At 45.3% G+C, this 20052-nt stretch overlaps 1 protein-coding gene across 2 annotated transcripts in view; it reads left to right on the forward strand.

Annotated features, from left to right (window-relative positions):
* Positions 1-20052, forward strand: part of LOC138570023 (serum paraoxonase/arylesterase 2-like) — a 748122-nt gene that overhangs the window by 425813 nt on the left and 302257 nt on the right. For both annotated transcript variants that reach the window (XM_069648556.1, XM_069648555.1), the window contains one exon: positions 18188-18356. In XM_069648556.1, coding sequence (XP_069504657.1) covers positions 18188-18356 — 169 coding nt within the window. The remainder of the gene's footprint in view (positions 1-18187; positions 18357-20052) is intronic.

A 20052-nucleotide genomic window follows, 5' to 3' on the forward strand; every position in this document is an offset into this window, starting at 1 on the left:
TTTTGATATAACATTTCACCATAAAATAAAATTAATGTCATGACCTTCCATCCGCATTTCCCACATAGTACATATATCTGCATCGTGAATAGCATTATTAAATGATAACATATCTGAATCTAATCCGATTGAGCCTCTCACAGTGTATCAAGATATGCTCCATGGATTCAAAAACATCAACACTGCATAGTCGATACATTCGCTCCGATCTAGCCAGTCCAAACCTTTACGCCCTTTGTTTCAAGGACCTGGCTGACATTGAACTTCAATAACATAAATTCTCTAATAATAGTACTATCAGGATATGCAGACACATATTCCGGGATTAATTTACGCATCATTCGGTGCTCTATATATGGGCCGCTATTTACATTTGTTGATAATCTCACAAGGTTCATGTCATAGCTATAATCTGGTATTTTACATTTTAACCAATGTTTACATGAGCGCAGTGATAGACCATTTGCTTTTTCGATTAACTCTCCAAGCCATAACTTATGTATGGAATAAATCAACCCCATGCAACCCATTTGTTCAAACTGTTCAAGCCTCATATAATCACGGATTTTATCGAGTACTATGGTTCCATTTTCTAAATGCAGCATCTTCTCATAACTCAACGCCACTTTAATGCAATTCACTGGAGTACCCATTAGATTAAATCAAGTCTTAAGAACTCGACTGATAGTGTCCTTAGGATGTTTGCCTCAAATTTATTTCGCTCATTGGTGAATTTGACCGCATACTTCAACTCCATACACAAGAACAGGTTCAATGTTTGCAGTATAGAGTAGTAATATGGTCTTCATGGAGCAAGCTCCATTTCTGCCAATCAGTGAGCTTATTGTATACCCAATGGTCAAGCATCTCTTCTTGGTTTTGACCCAATGCCTTTTCCAGCGTAGTTTATCGTCCACAATGACTCCCAGAAATTTGTAGCTGCTGACACATTCAACTTCGAACGTCTCAATCTTCCACTTATATCTGGTGCCATTGCGTTTTTTCTTGCCAGTGAATGCCATAATCTTTGTTTTAGTATTGTTGGCATGTAGTTGTCATGATCTCTGCTTCCAAAAGGTCAGGGTTTTCCCAACTCCCTTGGAAGCAGATCCATAATCCAGGTTCCGAGTGCCAACCAGTCCCAATTGGGACCTTTTGGACCCAGTCCTGGCGCCAGTGGCACCAGGCTCATAAATATGCCCAGTCCCAGCGCTGGAAGCGCCGGGCTCATAATGCTTGGGTGGACTTACCTGCAGCAGACCATGCTGCTTACTTGCCTGCCAGTTGAGCCTCTGATCCTCTTCTGTTTGGAACTACTTTTCCTGTTGGGTGGGGCAGGAGCCACTCCCTAGATTCAGAACACGAACTCTTCTGGAAAGCAGGAACTCTTTTCTTACCTAGGCGTGGCTGTGGAAGGAGACACCTAAGCACTACAGGAGGCTATTTAAACCACACCCGATGGATGAATCTTGCTTTGCGTTATTCTGCATCCTCTGCAGCAGAACGCTCATCGTGTCTTCTGCATCTGATCCTGGGCCTAAGGAAAAAGGCTTACCATCCTGAATCCAGTCTTCAGCAACACCTATAAAGACAAGAAAGAACAGGTTAGCATTACGGGCTTCAGTGACAGCTCTTCACTTACCTGGTCCATCGGCTGTCACCAACGCCTCGCGCTGCATTCCGGCATCTGAAAGACAAAGGCTTACCTACTCTTCGTGCGCTCCGGAGGTCTTCACACTGCATTCCGGCATCTGAAAGACAAAAGCTTACCAACTCTTCGCACGCTCCGGAGGCCTTCGGCGCTGCATCCCGCATCTGAAAGACAAAACAAGGTGCGTTTAAAGATATTGGGGAACTTTAATACTCACGTGCCATTACTCCTTTCCACATCTAACCCAGTGGGTATTCCGGCACCCTGCAGCCGCTCCGAACTTGTACCTGCAAAATAAAAAGACAGAGCGCATCGTGAAGCAGGCAACAAGCGCTTACTTACGTGCTTCCAGGCGCTTCTATTCATCACACGGGCTCCATCTTCAACTCACTTCAGCCCGTCATCCGCCATCGCCGGAACCCTGCAAAACAAGAAACATCATTACTAAAGACTTTAAAGACATTAGAATTACTCGAAACTTACCGTTCGTGCAGTAAACGACGGACAGCAGTCCTCTGAAGTCAAGAGGCCTGCTCCCCTTATCCAGTGAAGAAACTGGTTACAGCACCCTGCCCCGAGGCAGATGGAGAGCACGGCATTCACTTACCTAAGGTGAGAGCGTTAACCTTTGGGGTTCTACAGGAGAAGAGAAAGGGAAGAAGAGAGAGACATTCAATAACCCAGTTCCTTAATCCCATATTTTTTATCTGCAGACATCTTACCCTTCAAGTCAGACATACAGTGCACAGAGGTCCAGCCCAAAGAGCCAGCCGTGTGTTACACATCACCTTTGAAGATACGGTATACGCCCAGTCAAGACCGGCGCCTCTACGGGAATCAGGTGAGCGTTACAGTAGTCCATTTAGTTTGGCATATATACCAAGAGGATCTAGCATGGTTTGCAGACACTTCGGTATATCCCACGCTATTAGTCTTTGCCACAATCTATTTCTCATTGTGGTGTTGAATGCAGATGTCAATGAATGCAGCATATGCTGACACCTTTCGTTTATTCCAAGTGTATTCAACTGCTGATGTTAGAAGCAGAAGGTTATGAGTTGTTTCAGCATTTATTCTAAATCCAATTTGATTTTGGTACAATATACAGTTCTCAGCTATCCATTGATTAAGTCGAACTAGGAGGACTTTAGCAAAAGGTTTGGCCGGTATGTCTAACCTGGCCAACAATCGGTAGTGAGCTGGGTTAATCCAACAACCCTTCTTGTGGACTGGGAGAATAAGGCCCTCTGTCCAAGAAATAAGCAATAATCCACACTCATATGGGTAAACAAAGGGTGCAGCACTTCTGCCCACATCATGGGTGACAATTTTATCACATTATTGCAAGTCCCATCACGGCCAGCAGCACGTGAGTTGCGCAGCTGCTCAATCGTAATTATAAGGTGTCTGCTACAGACACTTCATATATGATATGGCATTTATAATGCGCCTATACCCAAATAACATTAGGAAGGGCCACCTCGGGGTCCAAAGGAGTGGATGTCCCGCAGGTAGCCGCAATGTGTCTGGCCCAAACCTCTTTGGGAATGCTATTGATCGGCAGACCCTTTTAGCCAACCCCTTGATCACATTATATATACCTATATGGTTTCCATTTTGCGCATAGCTAGCAAGTTGTTGCCATTTTTCTTTCTCACACTGCCACCTGTGTTATCTTCGCCATCTACGGTAGTTCTTTTTTACTACTTTGATTGCTTCGGATGTCAATACATCTGGATACTGGCCTTGTGGAGAGCTTAGTATCTGGGCAATGCTAACTCACAGCAGTTTTTTTGAGTCACTAATGCTTTTGTCATGGTTGTGCCCTTTCTTCCTAGTCTCCTTATTCCAACACTCATCTACGTTTTTGTAGTTTCGCCATTTTTGGACTGGTATTTTAATGCTCATAGTTAACATCATGAAGTCAGGTTTCGTACCTATTTTTTCTATTGCCGGGCCATTAGCAAACTTACTGATAAATATTGGAAGCAAGGTCAAAGCAATTTGTTTAGCTTTGTCAATATTAGTTTCATTCTATAATATACGATTCTATCCCACATCTCAAAAGATGTCCCTATTTGAATCGTAGGATTCATGGGGGACGCTACCTGTATCGACATTCGGTAGAACACACAGCGGTAGGTGGTCACTCTCATCACGTTCCAAAATGGCCAAATCTTGACTAATTCTAAGGCTTCAGTGTTAGTAAAGACATAATAGTAGATGCACTGCGACCGCTCACACGCCTGCATGCCCTATGTGCGTCCCCTGGGCAACGTCCATTCAATTCAATAAGGTGATGGGATTGTAACAATATTTCCCATTCACGACCCTGTTTAGTGTGGGACACTTCAATGGGGCAGGTACACACAAATTGAACAGGTCTTCTTCACTAATTCTATTTGAGAATTAAAATCCCCCACAATCCACACTGGTAAATTGAGATCAAATGTATCTATTAAGGAGATGTGCCACTGTCCATGTTTTGTTTGGTGGCTACTGCATTAGGAGAGTCATATATGTTAATAAGAAACATGACATGGTGTCCAGTATCTATTTTTACTGCTTAGACCGTTTGGGTGGACCAGGCCATATTACAGATACGCCAGGGATGACGTACTGTCACAAGTAGATCACCCTTTGGACACCCAATGTGGCCCTTAGTAGCAGCTACCTGTACAGTACTCCTGTTCTCAAACTCACATCCATCCATCATCCATGTTTCCTGTAAGGCAATAATTGTGAAGGTGTCTATGTCTATATGCTTGATCATGCCACCCACTGCTGAAAGGTGTGCGAATCATCTTGTATTCCATGAACAAATAATATCTCGTCAGTGTGTTATTGCAACAAAGTGATTTTTTGAAGAGTTTTGGTAACCACTGACCATATCCGCCCCCCGTGTGAATTGCTGCTTTGTTCATTTGGGGACCACCAGCAAGAACTTGTGGTTTTGAATGGGCCACACCATAATCATTGGGCAAAGACATGGTGCATGCATTTTTAACCTTAATGGGTTTTCACGCATTAGAAATATTAGTATATTTATGCACTGACATCTTTACGATTCTACATGAGTTACCTAATCTAAGAAGCTCGGTCTCAAAGCACAGAATGTAGTCAAGTGTACTTGGTGCTACTAACCAGATATTAGCGACAGGTGATGCGACATCTACTAATTGATCGACTATCCTTATGTCGTTGGTAGTAATTGCTCGTAAAGCAATCACTGTATGTAGGATATGTAGTACAGCTGCAGGATTAGGAGGCAGGTGGTAGTCGGAGGGTAGTACTGTCTATTTGGAGCGCACTCATTTCATCACAAGTGCTAACTTGTGTTTTCTGCTCCAGTTTAATACTTTAAAGGATTAAACGCAACATTAGACTGCTTATTACGAACGTCTTCTATTTGAATCACAGGGTGAAGTATTTCTGCAACTACGACAATTTTATCAGGTGCAAACGTCTTGATGCAAGAAACAGGGGAAGGATCCCTAGCTTCAGAAAAAAGACTTGGATTGTCAACAATTAATAGGTCAGCCGCACTAGCTTCTCTTGTATTTTTGTGCTTAATCTTCTTAGGAAAAAGTTTATTGTTGGGCAAATTGGTAGCATTCGCTCCAACATGGACAATCTTCTCATTTTGATTTTGATCTAGCATGTAGTTGCTAATATCATAGCCCAGGGTTACAGAAGCAATAGCCCCACTAGTATTCGTGGAATCGGGTATAACATTAGTCTGTTTTGAATACTGGGGTGCAATAGTTGGTGTGTTATCAAACTCTATGATATTAAGCATGTTACTATCCTCATTAATAGTACATACGTTTTTGTTTTCTTTTTATGCGTTTTGCATACATACATGCTTGTGAGACCCCTTTCTTCTTTCGTTCTTTCGAACATTTAGGAGGAACTGGCACAATCCTGGCAACCTCAACAGGTTTAATTTGAGATCCTACTGTCTCTTCAGTATTCATGCTAGTGGATGTTGTGCATAGGTTAGGTATTATATTAACACCCTGTTCTTTGAAGATCTTCCTACCAGGGTTGATAGACCTGTGCAAGAGGACAGATTGGATATCCAATTTATTCTCCATTCTAACGGACCCATCTACCAACGTGAAAAGAAAGTTCTCAAATCCGTGGAACATCTCATTAGGGTTCATGCTAGTTTCACTGATTTCATTTTGCGTGGACTCATTTAGCTTGTCTGCAATGTTATATAACAAGTCACCTTCCACAGACAATGGCGCAGTGGCATGCATGTCTTTCATAGCGTACCCCTCATTAGCATTATCAATGACTCGCTCCATATTAAACTGAGATATGGCATCATGTTCCAGGGTGTGACGGCTATATAATAGCGATGAATCCTGCAATATCTCGAGACAAAGGACAACCATCATCGGGTAAACTTACCCTGATTAAGAACGACGAGCATACACGGATGATTGAAACCAAAAATGTAAACCCCTTGTCACAACTCACGATTTGTGAATATACTACAGACCCACACTCTCCACACAATGATCATTCACCTAACCAACGAACACTGACCTTGGGGATCCTAAACATCTACTGGAATCCCACAGCGATCCAAACAGAGGAATTTATCGATACTATCTTCTCAACTATTGATAACGCAGCATATGCCTACCCACATATTCAACTAATAATCTGTGGGGACCTAAACATCCATCTATATGACAAGAACGAAAACTTGATCCTGAAAAGAAACTTATCATTACTGGTGAAAAGTTGGAACAGGGAAATGAACACCAGAAATCTGACAATCTACAAGTCACCCAAAAACAAAGGTAATGGATTAAAACCCACATGGTCCCGCGGGAAGTCTGCCACCACACTTTACTATATTTTCTTGTCTCAAACGCTAATAGATAAAATAACTATTACTGGAAACTTACAATCAATTAACAGTGACCATCACATCATCAGCATGGAATGGGAAGTTCCTGGACCACCTAGAATGAAAGCACCACCTATATAGATGGAAACCAATACAGCTGTGACCAAACTGCACATCAGTGAAAATCAAAATCGACCAATTAGTGGATTCCTATCTAGGATCAACCCATTCTGGACTGTGTAAAATAAATTACGAATGGATGCTAAGGCCTTTTCTGCAAAACATTACCAATAATCATGCCCCCAAGAAAATGCATATCCAGTCATTCAATCCCTCTATGGCCGAAAAAAAGACACTACAGAAAGAACTTGCACAAATAAAAAAAATCAAACCACCCAGATGGAATACTCATCATTAAAAAGGCGAAACAAAATATAGAAACTGTGCAAAAAGCGCAAAATCACAGATGCTGCAAAATGATGCTGAGAGCATATTGAAAACGATGAAGTCCCACAACACAAGAGGATTATGGAACCTCCTAAATCCTCAGATTGATGCCCAATATAAACGTATACAGGTCATCTCAGAAGACACGTGGACAACTAATTTCACTTGCACTGCCTCCCTGGCAACCCCTGCACTGCGGGACTGTCTCTGTATCACTACAGCCCCCCCCCCCAGCACTTGTCTGCACTTACCTTGCACTTGCCACCAGCTGGCCCTATTTATTTATTATTTTATTTCTATTCTACTATTTGTACTGCACTCCCCCCCTCCCCCTTCCCCTTTTTACCTTCCCCCTACCCCTGCATTTGCGCGGTCTGAATGACACCTGGCCTAGTAGGATCGTTGTCTGTCTTCCCCTTGTTCCCCCCTCCCTGCCTCGTCGCGCCTTGAAACACTTGTGTATAGGCGCGTTACAAATGCCTTATCATATCATATCATATATATCATTTCGGCTCCATATATAAAGAAGAGTACACCAACCCTGATATAAGAATTCAACCCGAAGATGATACATCGTGGCCATCTACATGGGACCAAGACACTATTCTGACAGCAATCAGGAAACTAAATACATCAAGAGCCCCCGGGCCAGACGGCTTATGCAATGCCATCATAAAGAGGAATCCTGCTGAATGGGCTACCCTCTGCACTCATCTATTTGCAAACGTAGCGGAGTGCAAACAAATTCCCAACTCATGGAGGGTAGCCACACTGATCCCCATTTACAAAAAGGGAGACCGGAAAACACCTACGAATTACCGACCAATTGCTTTATTGGACCCCATTGGTAAAATATTTGCCACTCTATTATTAAACAACTTAACTGCCTGGATAAAGAACAACAACTGATTCGATACCAGACAAACCGGCTTTACTAAAAATACAGGAACTAACATGAACCTGATAATACTGAATTTTTTTAAAATATGAGTCCTTTGCCAAAAAATTGCCCATCTACGCAGCCTTTATCGACCTTCATCTGGCTTTTGATCTGGTTAACGGGCAGAAACTATGGCAAAAACTCAGATCTTGGAACTGCCCATCGGAAATCCTGGAGCCTATCAAGCAATTATATAATAACACTACTATCAACATTAGGCTCTCACACGACAGCAGATTGTCCGCTCCCATTGCCACTGTGAATGGTTTGAAACGGGGGTGACCCCCTTGCAGCCACACTTATCAATCTGTATACCTCCGACATCCCTGACGATCACCAGATCCTAACAGCTAATCCACCCAAACTCAACGCAACATTGATTCCTCACCTCAGCTATGCTGATGACATTGTTATTTGCGATAGAACCCCGGTGGGTCTGCAAAGAAGCCTAAAACAACTGGAAAATTACATGAAACAAAATTATTTAGAAATCAACACGACTAAAACTAAAATCATGCTCTTGACAACCATCAAAAAACCGAAAACAAAACTCGCCACGTTCCATATGGATGGTAAAAGACTCGACCAGCAAAAAACAATCAAATACTTGGATATGCTTCTGAATCAGTATGAGGTTGAGAAAGAATGGGCAACACACCTCAAAACAAAAACCACCTCTCTAGCTCGTCATGGCTCAGTGTTACATCAGAAATTTGGGAAATACTCCATGAAACCTATCATAACTTTCTACTGACAGAAGGTGAGTGCAATCATTACCTACAGGAGTAAAACCATGATCAATCTAGATCAAACCATATGGGATGCTCTTGAAGGTATCTGCTGGTGGAAAATATAAGGCTTGCCTAGATCATTTCCTGCCGTAAGAATCCGTCACGAGAGTTAGCCACGCAGTCACTGAAATCCATAGTCACTTGGAAGAGATTCGAAATCTATAGAAAAATGACGAACAATGATATTCCAGCTTTTGACATTCTTTGGAATAGAGAGAACTCGACTGCCGATACAGCACTTAAAATGTGGAAGTCTGTGGTAGAGAACCAATTGTTAGTAAACAAGATAACTTTGGAAATGCTTACCAACCGCCCACCGCCAGCTAAGGAGCGCCTACAACAGAACGACTGGATCCACACATGTGCCAAAAACAACTATCGTATGAATCTCCATTGTGAATTGGATATTAGACCAATCAACCAACTACCAGCATACTTGACAATATTTCCTGATCTGCATACCAGAGACCAATTCCTCAGATTTAGTTTTAATCAACTACCCACACGGGAACTACTTGCTCTTACTAAACAGATCCCAAAAGACCAAGCCTTTTGGCGATTTTGCGAACAAGATACAATCAAGTCACTTTTACGTGATAATGGATTGTCCTACCTTGACTGATAAATGAAACTTATTTAGAGGAATGTTCGCTAACTCTGGCCCACCTCGTGACTCTAAAGATAGATGGGGCCAACTATTGGCAGGAGCAAAGAAAAATCTAACCATCATGATTATCCAATTTTGGACCAATTTAATTGTTCCACCGAAAAACGAGCCAAAGAGTACTAAATCTCTCATTGGCTGATGGAACCTACTGTCAACACGAACAAAGAAACTAACTAGTCTCCCCGTTCTTTACTGCTATTCCTCTATAACACTCCATCCTTCTTCTCTTCTCTCCCTTTCCCTTGATTGCGTTATCGCTTGTTTTGTATTTTCTCTATAACTGAACATGGAAAAAGACAAATGAAAAGTTTTGTAAATGAAACTAAACCATTTTAATAAACATTTTTAAAAAAAGATGGCATCATGATGTGTGGGCGAAAACAAAGGTATAAGGTTCTTTAAGGCTTGCACATTTACAGAGATAACTCGTACACCAACCTCTTCAATAATTTCAGTTGACACCTCACTACATTTCCAAGTGAAAGGTTAATACCATCGATAGCATCTATCACAGTCTTGTGCGACATAAAGGATTTGTTTTCAGTCGCAGTCTCTGTAGTAAGTGCAGTGGTATCACCGTAATTCTGATAAGGATTACTCACACACACAGTCGCCGCATATTTGTGCTACGATAGTTATCTGTGAGAATACCGTGTTTGTTGCACTCGCGCCAGGTGCGGGGGTGCTCGTAGAAGAGCTAATGCTGGTGTATTCGGGATCAACTGTACTTGCATTCCCACTCATACAGGTGGCTGTTTCACAGATAAGATGCTCTACCGTCTTGGTACCTAGACAGGCGAGGAGGCATTTAGATCAGACACAATCTTTTGTGATGCACATTCTTCGACAGCTGTTAAATCACCAAGTCTAGGGTAGTACGTTATCATTTTCTTCGTTTTCATTTCATGGCTCGCTTTGGTAATGGTTTTCGGTGTTCACACACAACGATGGCGCAAGTGCTAATTGCATACAGGTGGGGGTTTAGATAAGGGTTTTGGGGAGGGGTCAACGGTGTCCTCTCCCATTATGGTTTTATGTCATCAGAACAGAGCACACTTATATAATATAGAATGACTACCTGGCCGTGGCCGCGTTTTAGAGAGTAGATTGAAATACACACAGATCTCGCAGGTAACGCACAGATGACTGCTTCTACATGTCCTCTACCGCCAACCCGACAAATGGCAAACAGAACTCTCGCGCACTCACGAGACGCGCACGCCCAGCCTCTACTTTTTAAAGGGGTGTCTGGGTCAAGTGGGTGGGGCTTGTAATCTATAGAAAAGAAAGGATAACAACTGTAGTTTAGAGCATGTGAAGTAAAAGATTAGCAAGATGGTAGATCGCAGTAATCCAGTCAATATCAATCCTGAAGAAGGTGCTTCAGAATGGGTAGAGTTCTACATGCATACCACAGCTGCACTTCGAAAGTGAGCATCAGTGAACTCCATCCAGCCAGAAAACAGCACTCACGAGATGCGCGTGCATGCGCGTGCTTCTTCTTCTTCTTGCTGATAGATTATTTTTTTCTCCATTAGTGGTGATTTTTGGATACCGAGGCTTGAGCCTCATTACTCCATCTTCTCGGGTTGAGTATGTAGTTGTGGGTTTGTATTCTTCTTGGTCTGTGTGGTCTTGTCACAGTAGGGCTGGTTTCACAGGGTATTGCGGTGATGCGCCGCGGGTAGCGGTCGAAGGGGTTTGCAGTGGTGGCTGTTGCCTCAAGCTAGGCAAAGGAGGACTCATACACATGCAGGGTTTTATAACGTGTCTTTATTCCACAACTACAACCGTTCTGGCGCCTTTCGCGCCTTGCCCAGAACTCCCCACTCCCCAGAAACAACGTCATCGGGCCCCCCCTCTCCAGCGGGTGGGGGCTGCTATTAACCCTGCAGCGACCGGTAACAACACCCCCGGACAATATGTCCAAACATCAGTTTAACACTCTTCGACTTACAGCGTCGGCTTCTTTATTGTCCGGCGTGGCCTCCCGTCTTGGGCTTCTGACCACAACGTGCTCTGGGCTTCCATGTCTTGTTCTGTCCCTCCGGGATCTCCCTCAGGAGGGGTCCACAAGTCATCTCTCGGGACCCATGGTTCCGGGGTAACAGGTCTTTGAGGAATCTCTGTATCTTCTCTCTTGATGAAATGTTTGAACTGTTGGCAGTTCCTCGTTATGGGTTTGTCTTGATCTTTGGCTGTCACCATCGTCCCCTTCACTGCAGTGACCCTCATGGTGCTTTGTGCGAAACGCGAGTCTGTCTTCCGAGACGTCGGTTGTTGTACGAGAACTTTGTCACCTATTTAGAAGTCTTTTGGTGCTGCTTTGCGCCTGGCATCCATGTCCCGTTTAGCCCTTTCTTTCCCTTCTGCATCTCTTTGGAGAATCTCTGCATCTGTGGGCTCCGCGACTGTCTGGTTCCGTGGGATGCAGATGCGCACTTCATAGCGGAACATGAGCTCAGCAGGTGTCTTGTTCGTGGCCTCATGTGGTGTGTTCTGGTAGTCTCTGTGGAGTCGGCATAATGCTTGGTGTGGGTTGACTGCTTCGATTCTGGCCCTCTGTATTGTCTTTTTGATTGACGCCATAAATCGTACCGCCATCCCATTTGCTTGCGGGTGGTGAGGAGTGAATTTCATGTGATTGAATCCTAGGTGCTTTGCCAGTGTCCCAAACTCAAGTCCACAGAACGGTGGTCCATTGACTGACTTGATTATTGTGGGAACCCCCCATTCGCTGAGTACTTCTTCCAATACCGCTGCTACGTGGGGAAAAGTTGTGGTGGCTACCTTTTTGACTATCGGAAACCTTGAATGTTCATCCATCAGGAGTAGGGGGTAGTCGCCCGCTTCTGTGTGTCCATACAAATCCATGGCTACTCTCTCCTATGGGTGATCAGGTATCTGCGTGTGCTGTAAAGGGGCAGGGGTTTCAGCTGGTGAAGTGCACTGGCAGGCGTGGCAGTTCTTCACCCACTCATCGACTGCGGCTTCTAGGATTGGGAACCAGACAAGGAACCTCAGTTGTTTTTTTGTGTTTTCAGCCCCCCATGTCCTTCATGGGCGGTGCGGACAACCTCGCTCATTTCATTGTGCACTCTAGCTAGTCTCTCAATTTCCTGCTTACTCACTCCCGGGTGGCCCAACATTGCTCTCCGGTGGTCTCTCCATTTGCTGGTCATCATGAGGCTGATGGCGAGAGCGGTTGTGGGGTCTGCAGCCGATGCGGCGGCGACCGTCTCAAGTGACAGTGCCGGTGGTAGTGAGTTTGATGCAATGTACTGCATGTATGCAACATCCCCTTTCTGCGTTATTGGGGCTCCAACTGGGTGTCACGACAAATAGTCAGCGGGGTTCAGTTCGCCACCGGGTCGGTGGATAATGTCATAGTTGTATTCTTGCAGGCGAATGCCCCATCGCTCGATCCTCGGGGGCATCTTGGTGTGAGGGTTCCCGAAAAGGGAGAGAAGCGCCTGGTGGTCTGTGATTAGGGTGAACTTTTTCCCCGATTAGGAAGTTGTGAAAATGTTCACACGCCAAGACTGCAGCCAGATTCTCTATTTCTGCCTGGGAGTAGGCCATTTCCGGGGTTGACAGTGCTCTGCTTGCGTAAGCAACCACGTGCCTGGGGTTGACATCTGTGCCGCTGGTCTGGGCTAGGATGGCTCCAAGGCCAACTGGGCTTGCGTCCACTATCACTTCTGTGTGCCACAACGGGTTGAAATAAGCAAGGCGATGAGCTTCAGTGAGGGCCTGCTTGATGTCAGTAAAAGACCGTTGACATGCAGGTGTCCAGTCAAACACTGCCTCCTTTTGCAGAAGTTTCCTGAGTGGTTCAGTGAGGGAAGCATAGTGGGGTATATATCTTGCGCAGTACCCCACCATGCCTAAAAAGGAATGGTCATCTGCAACCTGCTGAGGTTCACTGAGGTTAGTGATCGTGCTGACTTTGTCGGGGTCTGGCATCATCCCCTCACTGGAGAAAATGTGTCTGAAAAATTTAAGTTTCGCTTTGCTGAACCGGCATTTGGCGATGTTGAGCGTGAGGCCAGCCGCTTGCAGCGCTTCGCAGGTGACATGTAGTGCCCTGTCATGTGACTCCTTCGACGACCCAAAAACAAGAATGTCGTCGCTGTAATTCAGGGCTCCACATATGGGTCTGATGATTTGGCGTATAGCTTCTTGGAAAATCTCAGCTACGGACGAGATCCTGAAACTTAGTCTCTGGTACCTGAATAACCCATCATGCGTTGCGAAGGTCGCGATCGCTCTGGAGTCGGGGTGCAGCTCCAGTTGATGGTAACCTTGGACTAGGTCGAGTTTGAAGAACATCTGGGCGTTGTTTTAGCTGCACTATCATTTCCTCGATGCACGGACCTGGATGTCTCTCGCGTTGGATAGTGGTGTTGGCTACCCTCATATCCACGCACAAGCGTATCTGGCCCCCTTCTTTGGGTACAATCACATGGGGGGACACCCATGGTGTTGGTCCTGTTGCTGGTTCGATGATGCCATCGGAGAGCAGTTGTTGAAGTGCCCTGTTGTGGCACTGGTCTCACTGAGGGGTCTATGCGAAGTTCAATAGGGGGACCCTTGAGTTTCCCCAGACCTGAGCATAATTTTGGGTATTTTCGTGTGATGTCCTCTTGCGTGAAGAGGTTTTGGGATTGTTTGCACATGATTGTTCCAATTGAGTCCTTCAGATTCTGTCTGTTCGATGTTGCGGTGATGGTGTCTCTGGCCTTTACATGAATTTCAATGAAACCCAGGCGAGATGCCATGTGATAGCTGAGTAGGCACCGACTTCTGGTACGTGAGCGAATGACATGGATGGTAGTGTCCACTTGGCAGCCATTTAGGAGGAAACGGCGTGTAAAGTGCCCTATAGTCTGCAAAGGTGTGGCGGCTCCACACTGGAAGATTCGTGAGTGTGATGGCTCAAGTGTTGGTGGGTTTGGTATCCTGGCATAGACTTGCTCGCCCATAATATTTACGGTTGCACCGGAATCTACCATGAATTGAAATAGGCAATTTTCCATCTTGATTGGAATCTTGGGGGCCTCCCTGGCTTCGTATTTGTCGAGTATGAGGTTGACATACTCGTCCTGGTTGTGTGGGTCATAATATGCATTTTAAGCGGTCACTGGAGGGTCATGATAGAATTCTTCGGCCCTATGTTCTTCCGGTGGATTGCCATATTCATCTGTTATGTATCGAGTTTGATCCGCCTGGTCAGGAATTAGCGGGTATCCCGGTTCTTGGTATTCGTCGATAGCTCTGACGTATCGCCATTGACCTTATTGATAGTATCTTGGTTGTCTATATTGTGGGGATGGTGGATGAAATGGTGTCCTGGTGGGTGCTTGTGGGCGCATCGGGGGAAACGGTATTCCTTCTCTGCACACTGAATGAAAATGTCTTTCTCTCCCGCAGTATGTGCATCGGTGTGATAGAGCTGGGCATGACCCTGAATGTGGAAAAGTCATTCCACAGCGATAGCATTGTCTCTGTTGACACGGGACTTGTGGGGCTTATGTCCTGTATGGGTGTCATCCTCTGTCACCCTGGCAAGGTGGCTGTATGGCTGCGATGAGTTCATTGGTGTCTTGTTTGGGGTTGCTAGTGCCGCCCATGGATGCGGCTTGGGCGTCTACCCTCTCATAAATGTGAGTGAGCTTGCTGACTTCAGGAATGGTGAGGGGCTTCTTCAATAGCTGTTTTTTGAGTGCAGGGGAGAGACAGCCCTCTATGACCCTTAGCCGTATCGCCTCCTCGAGGGAAAACGCATCGAACTGGCAGTGTGCCCCCCTTCACCCTTAGGTGGGTTATGAATTCCTCCACTGTCTCCTGTGGCATTTGCGTACATTGGTTGAATAGGTATCTTTCGTAGTCCCGATTTACTTCAATGATGATGATGAGGAGTTTATCTAGTGCTTTGATCAGTTCTGCGAAGTTGTTCTTTTCAGCTGAGGGGATTGTCTTCATGATAGCCTTTATTTCTCAACCTACCAAATTGAGAAAAATGTCTGATGTTGTGGGAGTCACCATCTCCTGACCCCTCACAAAGTGCTGGAAATCCTCCATCCATTCAGTCCATCTGGGCCCTTTGTGGCCTGGGCCGTCATGGTGAATGGCAGAGGCATCCACAGTTGTATAGACTTCGCTGTGCAGGCAGGCTGGGAGACCCAGGATTGCTCATATTTTGGGTTGGGTAAAAGTCCTAGACGCCCCACCAGTGGGTGGATGTGGAGATGTACTGCCTGTGGGCGCTTGGTCTGGAGTGCGACGCACAGGTGGTTAATCAGGCGCAGATGTAATTGGGTCTGGCTGCCTGGACTGTAGTGCCCTGGTGAGATAAATGGTCTGGCACCCCGGGTTTGAGACAAAATTAACTCACCGGTGCGTGCGTGGGCTGCAGTAGCCAGTAGGGAAGTCTGTGGAGCACATGGTGCTTGGGAATACAGAAATTAGCTTTGAAGTTGGTCGTCCCTGCAGCGGAGCGCTGCTCGTGTGAGGAGGAGGAAAGCCGGCGTATGTGGATGGATGCGTGGGTGAGATCACTCACACGCGTATCCTGGGAAGGCCTGGCGGACTGCCAGGTCTTGACGCGCTCTCCGAGTGCTTGTGACTCTGTACGTGGAGGAGGAGTTGAAGGCCCGGTTGGTTGCAGTGGCTGGGCGCCTGCGACTTCGTGTCGTGTGTGCGCGGCGAAGGAGGAGGAGACCTGGTGGCTTGCCCAGGTTAACGCACCCGCGCTCTGGTTGTTCGCTGCTTGAGGTGAAGGAGGAGGAGGAGGCTCGGCGGGCTGTCCAACGCCTGAGCGAGTACGGCGGACTGCGGAAAGGAGGACTCTGGTATATGTAGGAAATAGCCTTGTCGCCAGTGTTGCCTCTAGCTAGGCAAAGGAGGACGCATACACACGTAGGGTTTTATAACGTGTCTTTATTCCATAACTACAACCGTTCTGGCACCTTTCGCGCCTTACCTAGAACTCCCCGCTCCCCAGAAACAACGTCATCGGGCCCCGCCTCTCCAGCGGGCGGGGGCTGCTATTAACCCTGCAGCGACCGGTAACAGTGGCAGTGAGTCTTCAGATCAGAGGGTTCTTTTTCTGATCCAGATGCGCGCTGACTCTTTTTAAAGGTGTTTCTGGGTCAAGTGGGCGGGGCTTGTAATCGCAGCTGTAGTTCTATAATGAGCCTCAGCAAAGTCCATCCAGCCAGCTAACAGAACTCTCAGGCACTCATAGATGCCCGCCGCATCTACTTTTTAAACGGGTTTCTGGGTCAAGTGGGTGGGGCTTGTAATCTTTGCTGAAAAAACTCCCCCCATTTAACCTTCTGTTGCTAAAGCGCACATGACAACAACAGAACTGACACATCAGAAACACGGAACTGCACGCGACGCAGCACTTCCAGGCTCTGGCGGTGTCTATTTGCAATCTATTAAATCACCATTAAGACCTTGGGTCGTGATAGCACTTATTACAACTCTAAGAGAAGGGAGGTATCCTCTACGTAATGCTAGTTGAAAACATGATAGTATTGTTGTTAAACTTCAAACATTGTGGAAAGGTGGAATGGAAAATTGTCATGGGCTATTTGTTTAGGCGCTTTAAGGAAGACCGAGGAACTTTCATGTTGGAGGTACAATTTTTAAGTGTGGCTGCGATTGTAATTCAGGGTGCTGTGGGTTGGACCTTAAAGCAACTGATAAGGGGGAAGAGTTTGGGTAATCGCAGACTATCAATTGTGTTTTTTTCATTCATTGATTTTACACTGCAGCAACAAACACTGATGAAATGTGTTCAAAGAAAAGCACACAGTAAAAAACGTGCAAGACCAAATGTCTTTGGAAGTGTTTATGAGGGCCCTTTTGCAACCATTGAACATGATTTTTAGGGTGTGCATTAACTTAATGCAAAACATTACGGTATTAAACCTACCCGCAACTTGCATAATGTTGCCTTTTTAATAAATAGACACTGCTTGGTAAAATATAGATTTACTTAAACCAGTTTGGTCTGTTAACACTTTTTTGTGTGCACCACCATTGGGGCACTGACTTATGCAGCGGATGGCATGAAGTCTGAGCTCATACACACATAATGATCATAGTTTGCGATAATGGGGTGGCACCTGGGGTGGCTTGTCAGATTCCAGGTGTAGCACGTGCCACCCCAGGCCACTCCCTGGATACGCCACTGAGTGCAAGTACTTTGGGGATTCCTATACGTTTCTTTCATGCCACCTTCAACCTTTGTTCTGCAGTTGATTGTTCAAGCAAGCTCCACCATGCTGGGTCGCTCCACAAATTAATGGACAATCGCCCGACTAGAAGATGAGCAATTCCAGAAAGGAGAGCTGATCTGAATTGCTGTTTTCAGTTCCATATGAAATGTATATAGGGTTGAGGGGAAATCGCACAAACACATGCAAAAACCAATCCAGGTTTTCTTCAGATCAAGGCATACCTGTGTATATTGAAGTTATTTAATGCAGGGGGTTTCCTGTTACCAGGAATTTCATATACATGATTTGGGGCCTTGGATATCGGAGTTAGTAATTATCCCAAATTTCAAAAATGTATTAAACATACAAACTATGGATCTGGTTAAAATTCCCATTTAACAAACCAATGCCTCTTCCAGTCATCTAATAGAACTATATTCTGCCAGCTGCAAAGTGAGATGATGGAATAGCTTCTAGCACTATTTGTTGTTAATTAAAGTAGTGGATTTGCCTCGTAGACCACGGTAACTGAAGCCTGCTTTCACTCTGTTATCTGGAGCCTCATTGCTGATGTAATTTCCTGCCATTTTAAGGGCTTAAAATATCCGATGATGCCCACATTTGCTCCAGACAAACCTGGCGAAATTCTGCTCCTGGATTTAAATGAAGAGGACCCAAAGCCGGTCACGCTTCGAATCAGCCGGGGATTTGATGTGGAGTCTTTCAACCCACATGGAATCAGCAAGTACATCGATGAAAAAGGTAAGATACAAACTATTTGATCATGATTTAGGTTTTGGTGGTGTTGCTTTGCTGTTTGTGATAGCAATTTAGCTGTTCACGAAAATGAGTTGCAAAGGTTTTCTGATGGTGAATGAGTGCATCCCATTATATCCTTTGACTGGTTGATATTTGCCTCTGTGGTTTTGGTGCTAGGCCACCAAATATCGCCAAAACATTGCTACAAGAAGAAAGGGGTGCTAACAAACAGTTTTTGTGGTTGGCATGACAACTGGAAATGCTGTGGTATACAATTGCTAACGCACTAAGTGTTAATTCCTGTCATACTACGCGGATGTAATCCAATAGTGGCTTGCTTAACATATTTTTTTCCAATCGGGAGTACTGTCGCATGTCTGGGTGACTTTCAACGGAGCAGCGGAGTGATATCTTTTCCAGACGAGGACTCTGCATCTGTGATAGAAGCTGCAGCCATTTGCAGCCCCAGATGAAAAGGAAGAAACATGAGTTTCTTCGCCAAGAAAGTCTGCAGATGCTGTGAAGGTGTTTGTCCTCATTCACATACAATCAAATAAAATAGGAATACAATTTAACATTTGACAGCTCTGTGAGTGAGTACTGCCACTGGTATACCGCTGTTTGCCAGACCAAACGCCTCTAGCCTTACACAGGATAAATGCACGGTACCAGGTGTATTAATGTGGTATATACATTCAGTATTTCTTCCTTGGGGGCCATCCAGGTATACTAATATTCTCATGCGTGGCCCATACATGAAGGATGAAAAGGATATACTTTGAAAGTTAACAAGTTCTGATAAAAATATTGATGTTTTGACAATTGATCTGCGCAATTTTGCTTTTGTTTGACAACTTGCGAGAAAGCAGAGAGGTCCTCGCGCCTAGCTACTGTAGGGTAAACCTCCAGCAACCAGACAGAAAATAACGATCCTCTAAGGAAAAAGACTTGGTGCACCCTTTTGTGAGAAGAACAAGAGTTTAATTTGTATATAAAAAGGAAATGGTGGCAGGATATTTATTATAAGCCCTCTGGCTCAGAGCCCTCTCTCTTCATCAAAGCAAACACCACGTTATAACTGCAAAAATCAACATCTGTGATGCACACACTATGCAGTGGTCACCCCCCACCCTCATGGCTACCACTCATATACATACTACTTATCATATATGAACCCCCAGATGATTGGCCACATCCTCTTCGATCCCACCTTCTCCACACGTGGGTGCAATCTCTTCACCGTAGGTTGCTACTGGGTAATTGGTTAGGTTACTGAAATCACTTCCATGCCCTAAGGCCTAATCACGTGATGTGCACCTGGCCGTCAACATGAGCTATCAACATGAGCTCAGTGGAAAACTTTGAGGTCAGTCTGATCACAAACGCTATGCCTCCCCATCGCAATCTTGTATGTGTTAGCATCACCCTCTGCTCCCTCCGGTATAAATCACGGGGCCAGTTGTGGGGGCCAGGATTTAGGTGGTTTGCTCACGGGCATCTGGTAGATCAAATAGGATGGCCATTATCCTGGGGGGCGGGGGGAGGGCTGGTGTCCTAAACCCCAGCTTGTGTTTTCGCAGCTGAAGACCTCTGCCCAAGCTCCCATAGGTTTGTCCTTTACAACCTGCAGCAGCCCTACTCGTATTGGGCCGTTCACATTCCTTTGTAATTTCGCAATGAGAGAGAGAGAGAGAGAGAG

The sequence above is a fragment of the Ambystoma mexicanum genome, chromosome 2q (genome assembly GCF_040938575.1).
Source record: "Ambystoma mexicanum isolate Mex_15411 chromosome 2q, UKY_AmexF1_1, whole genome shotgun sequence".
Lineage (NCBI taxonomy): Eukaryota > Metazoa > Chordata > Amphibia > Caudata > Ambystomatidae > Ambystoma > Ambystoma mexicanum.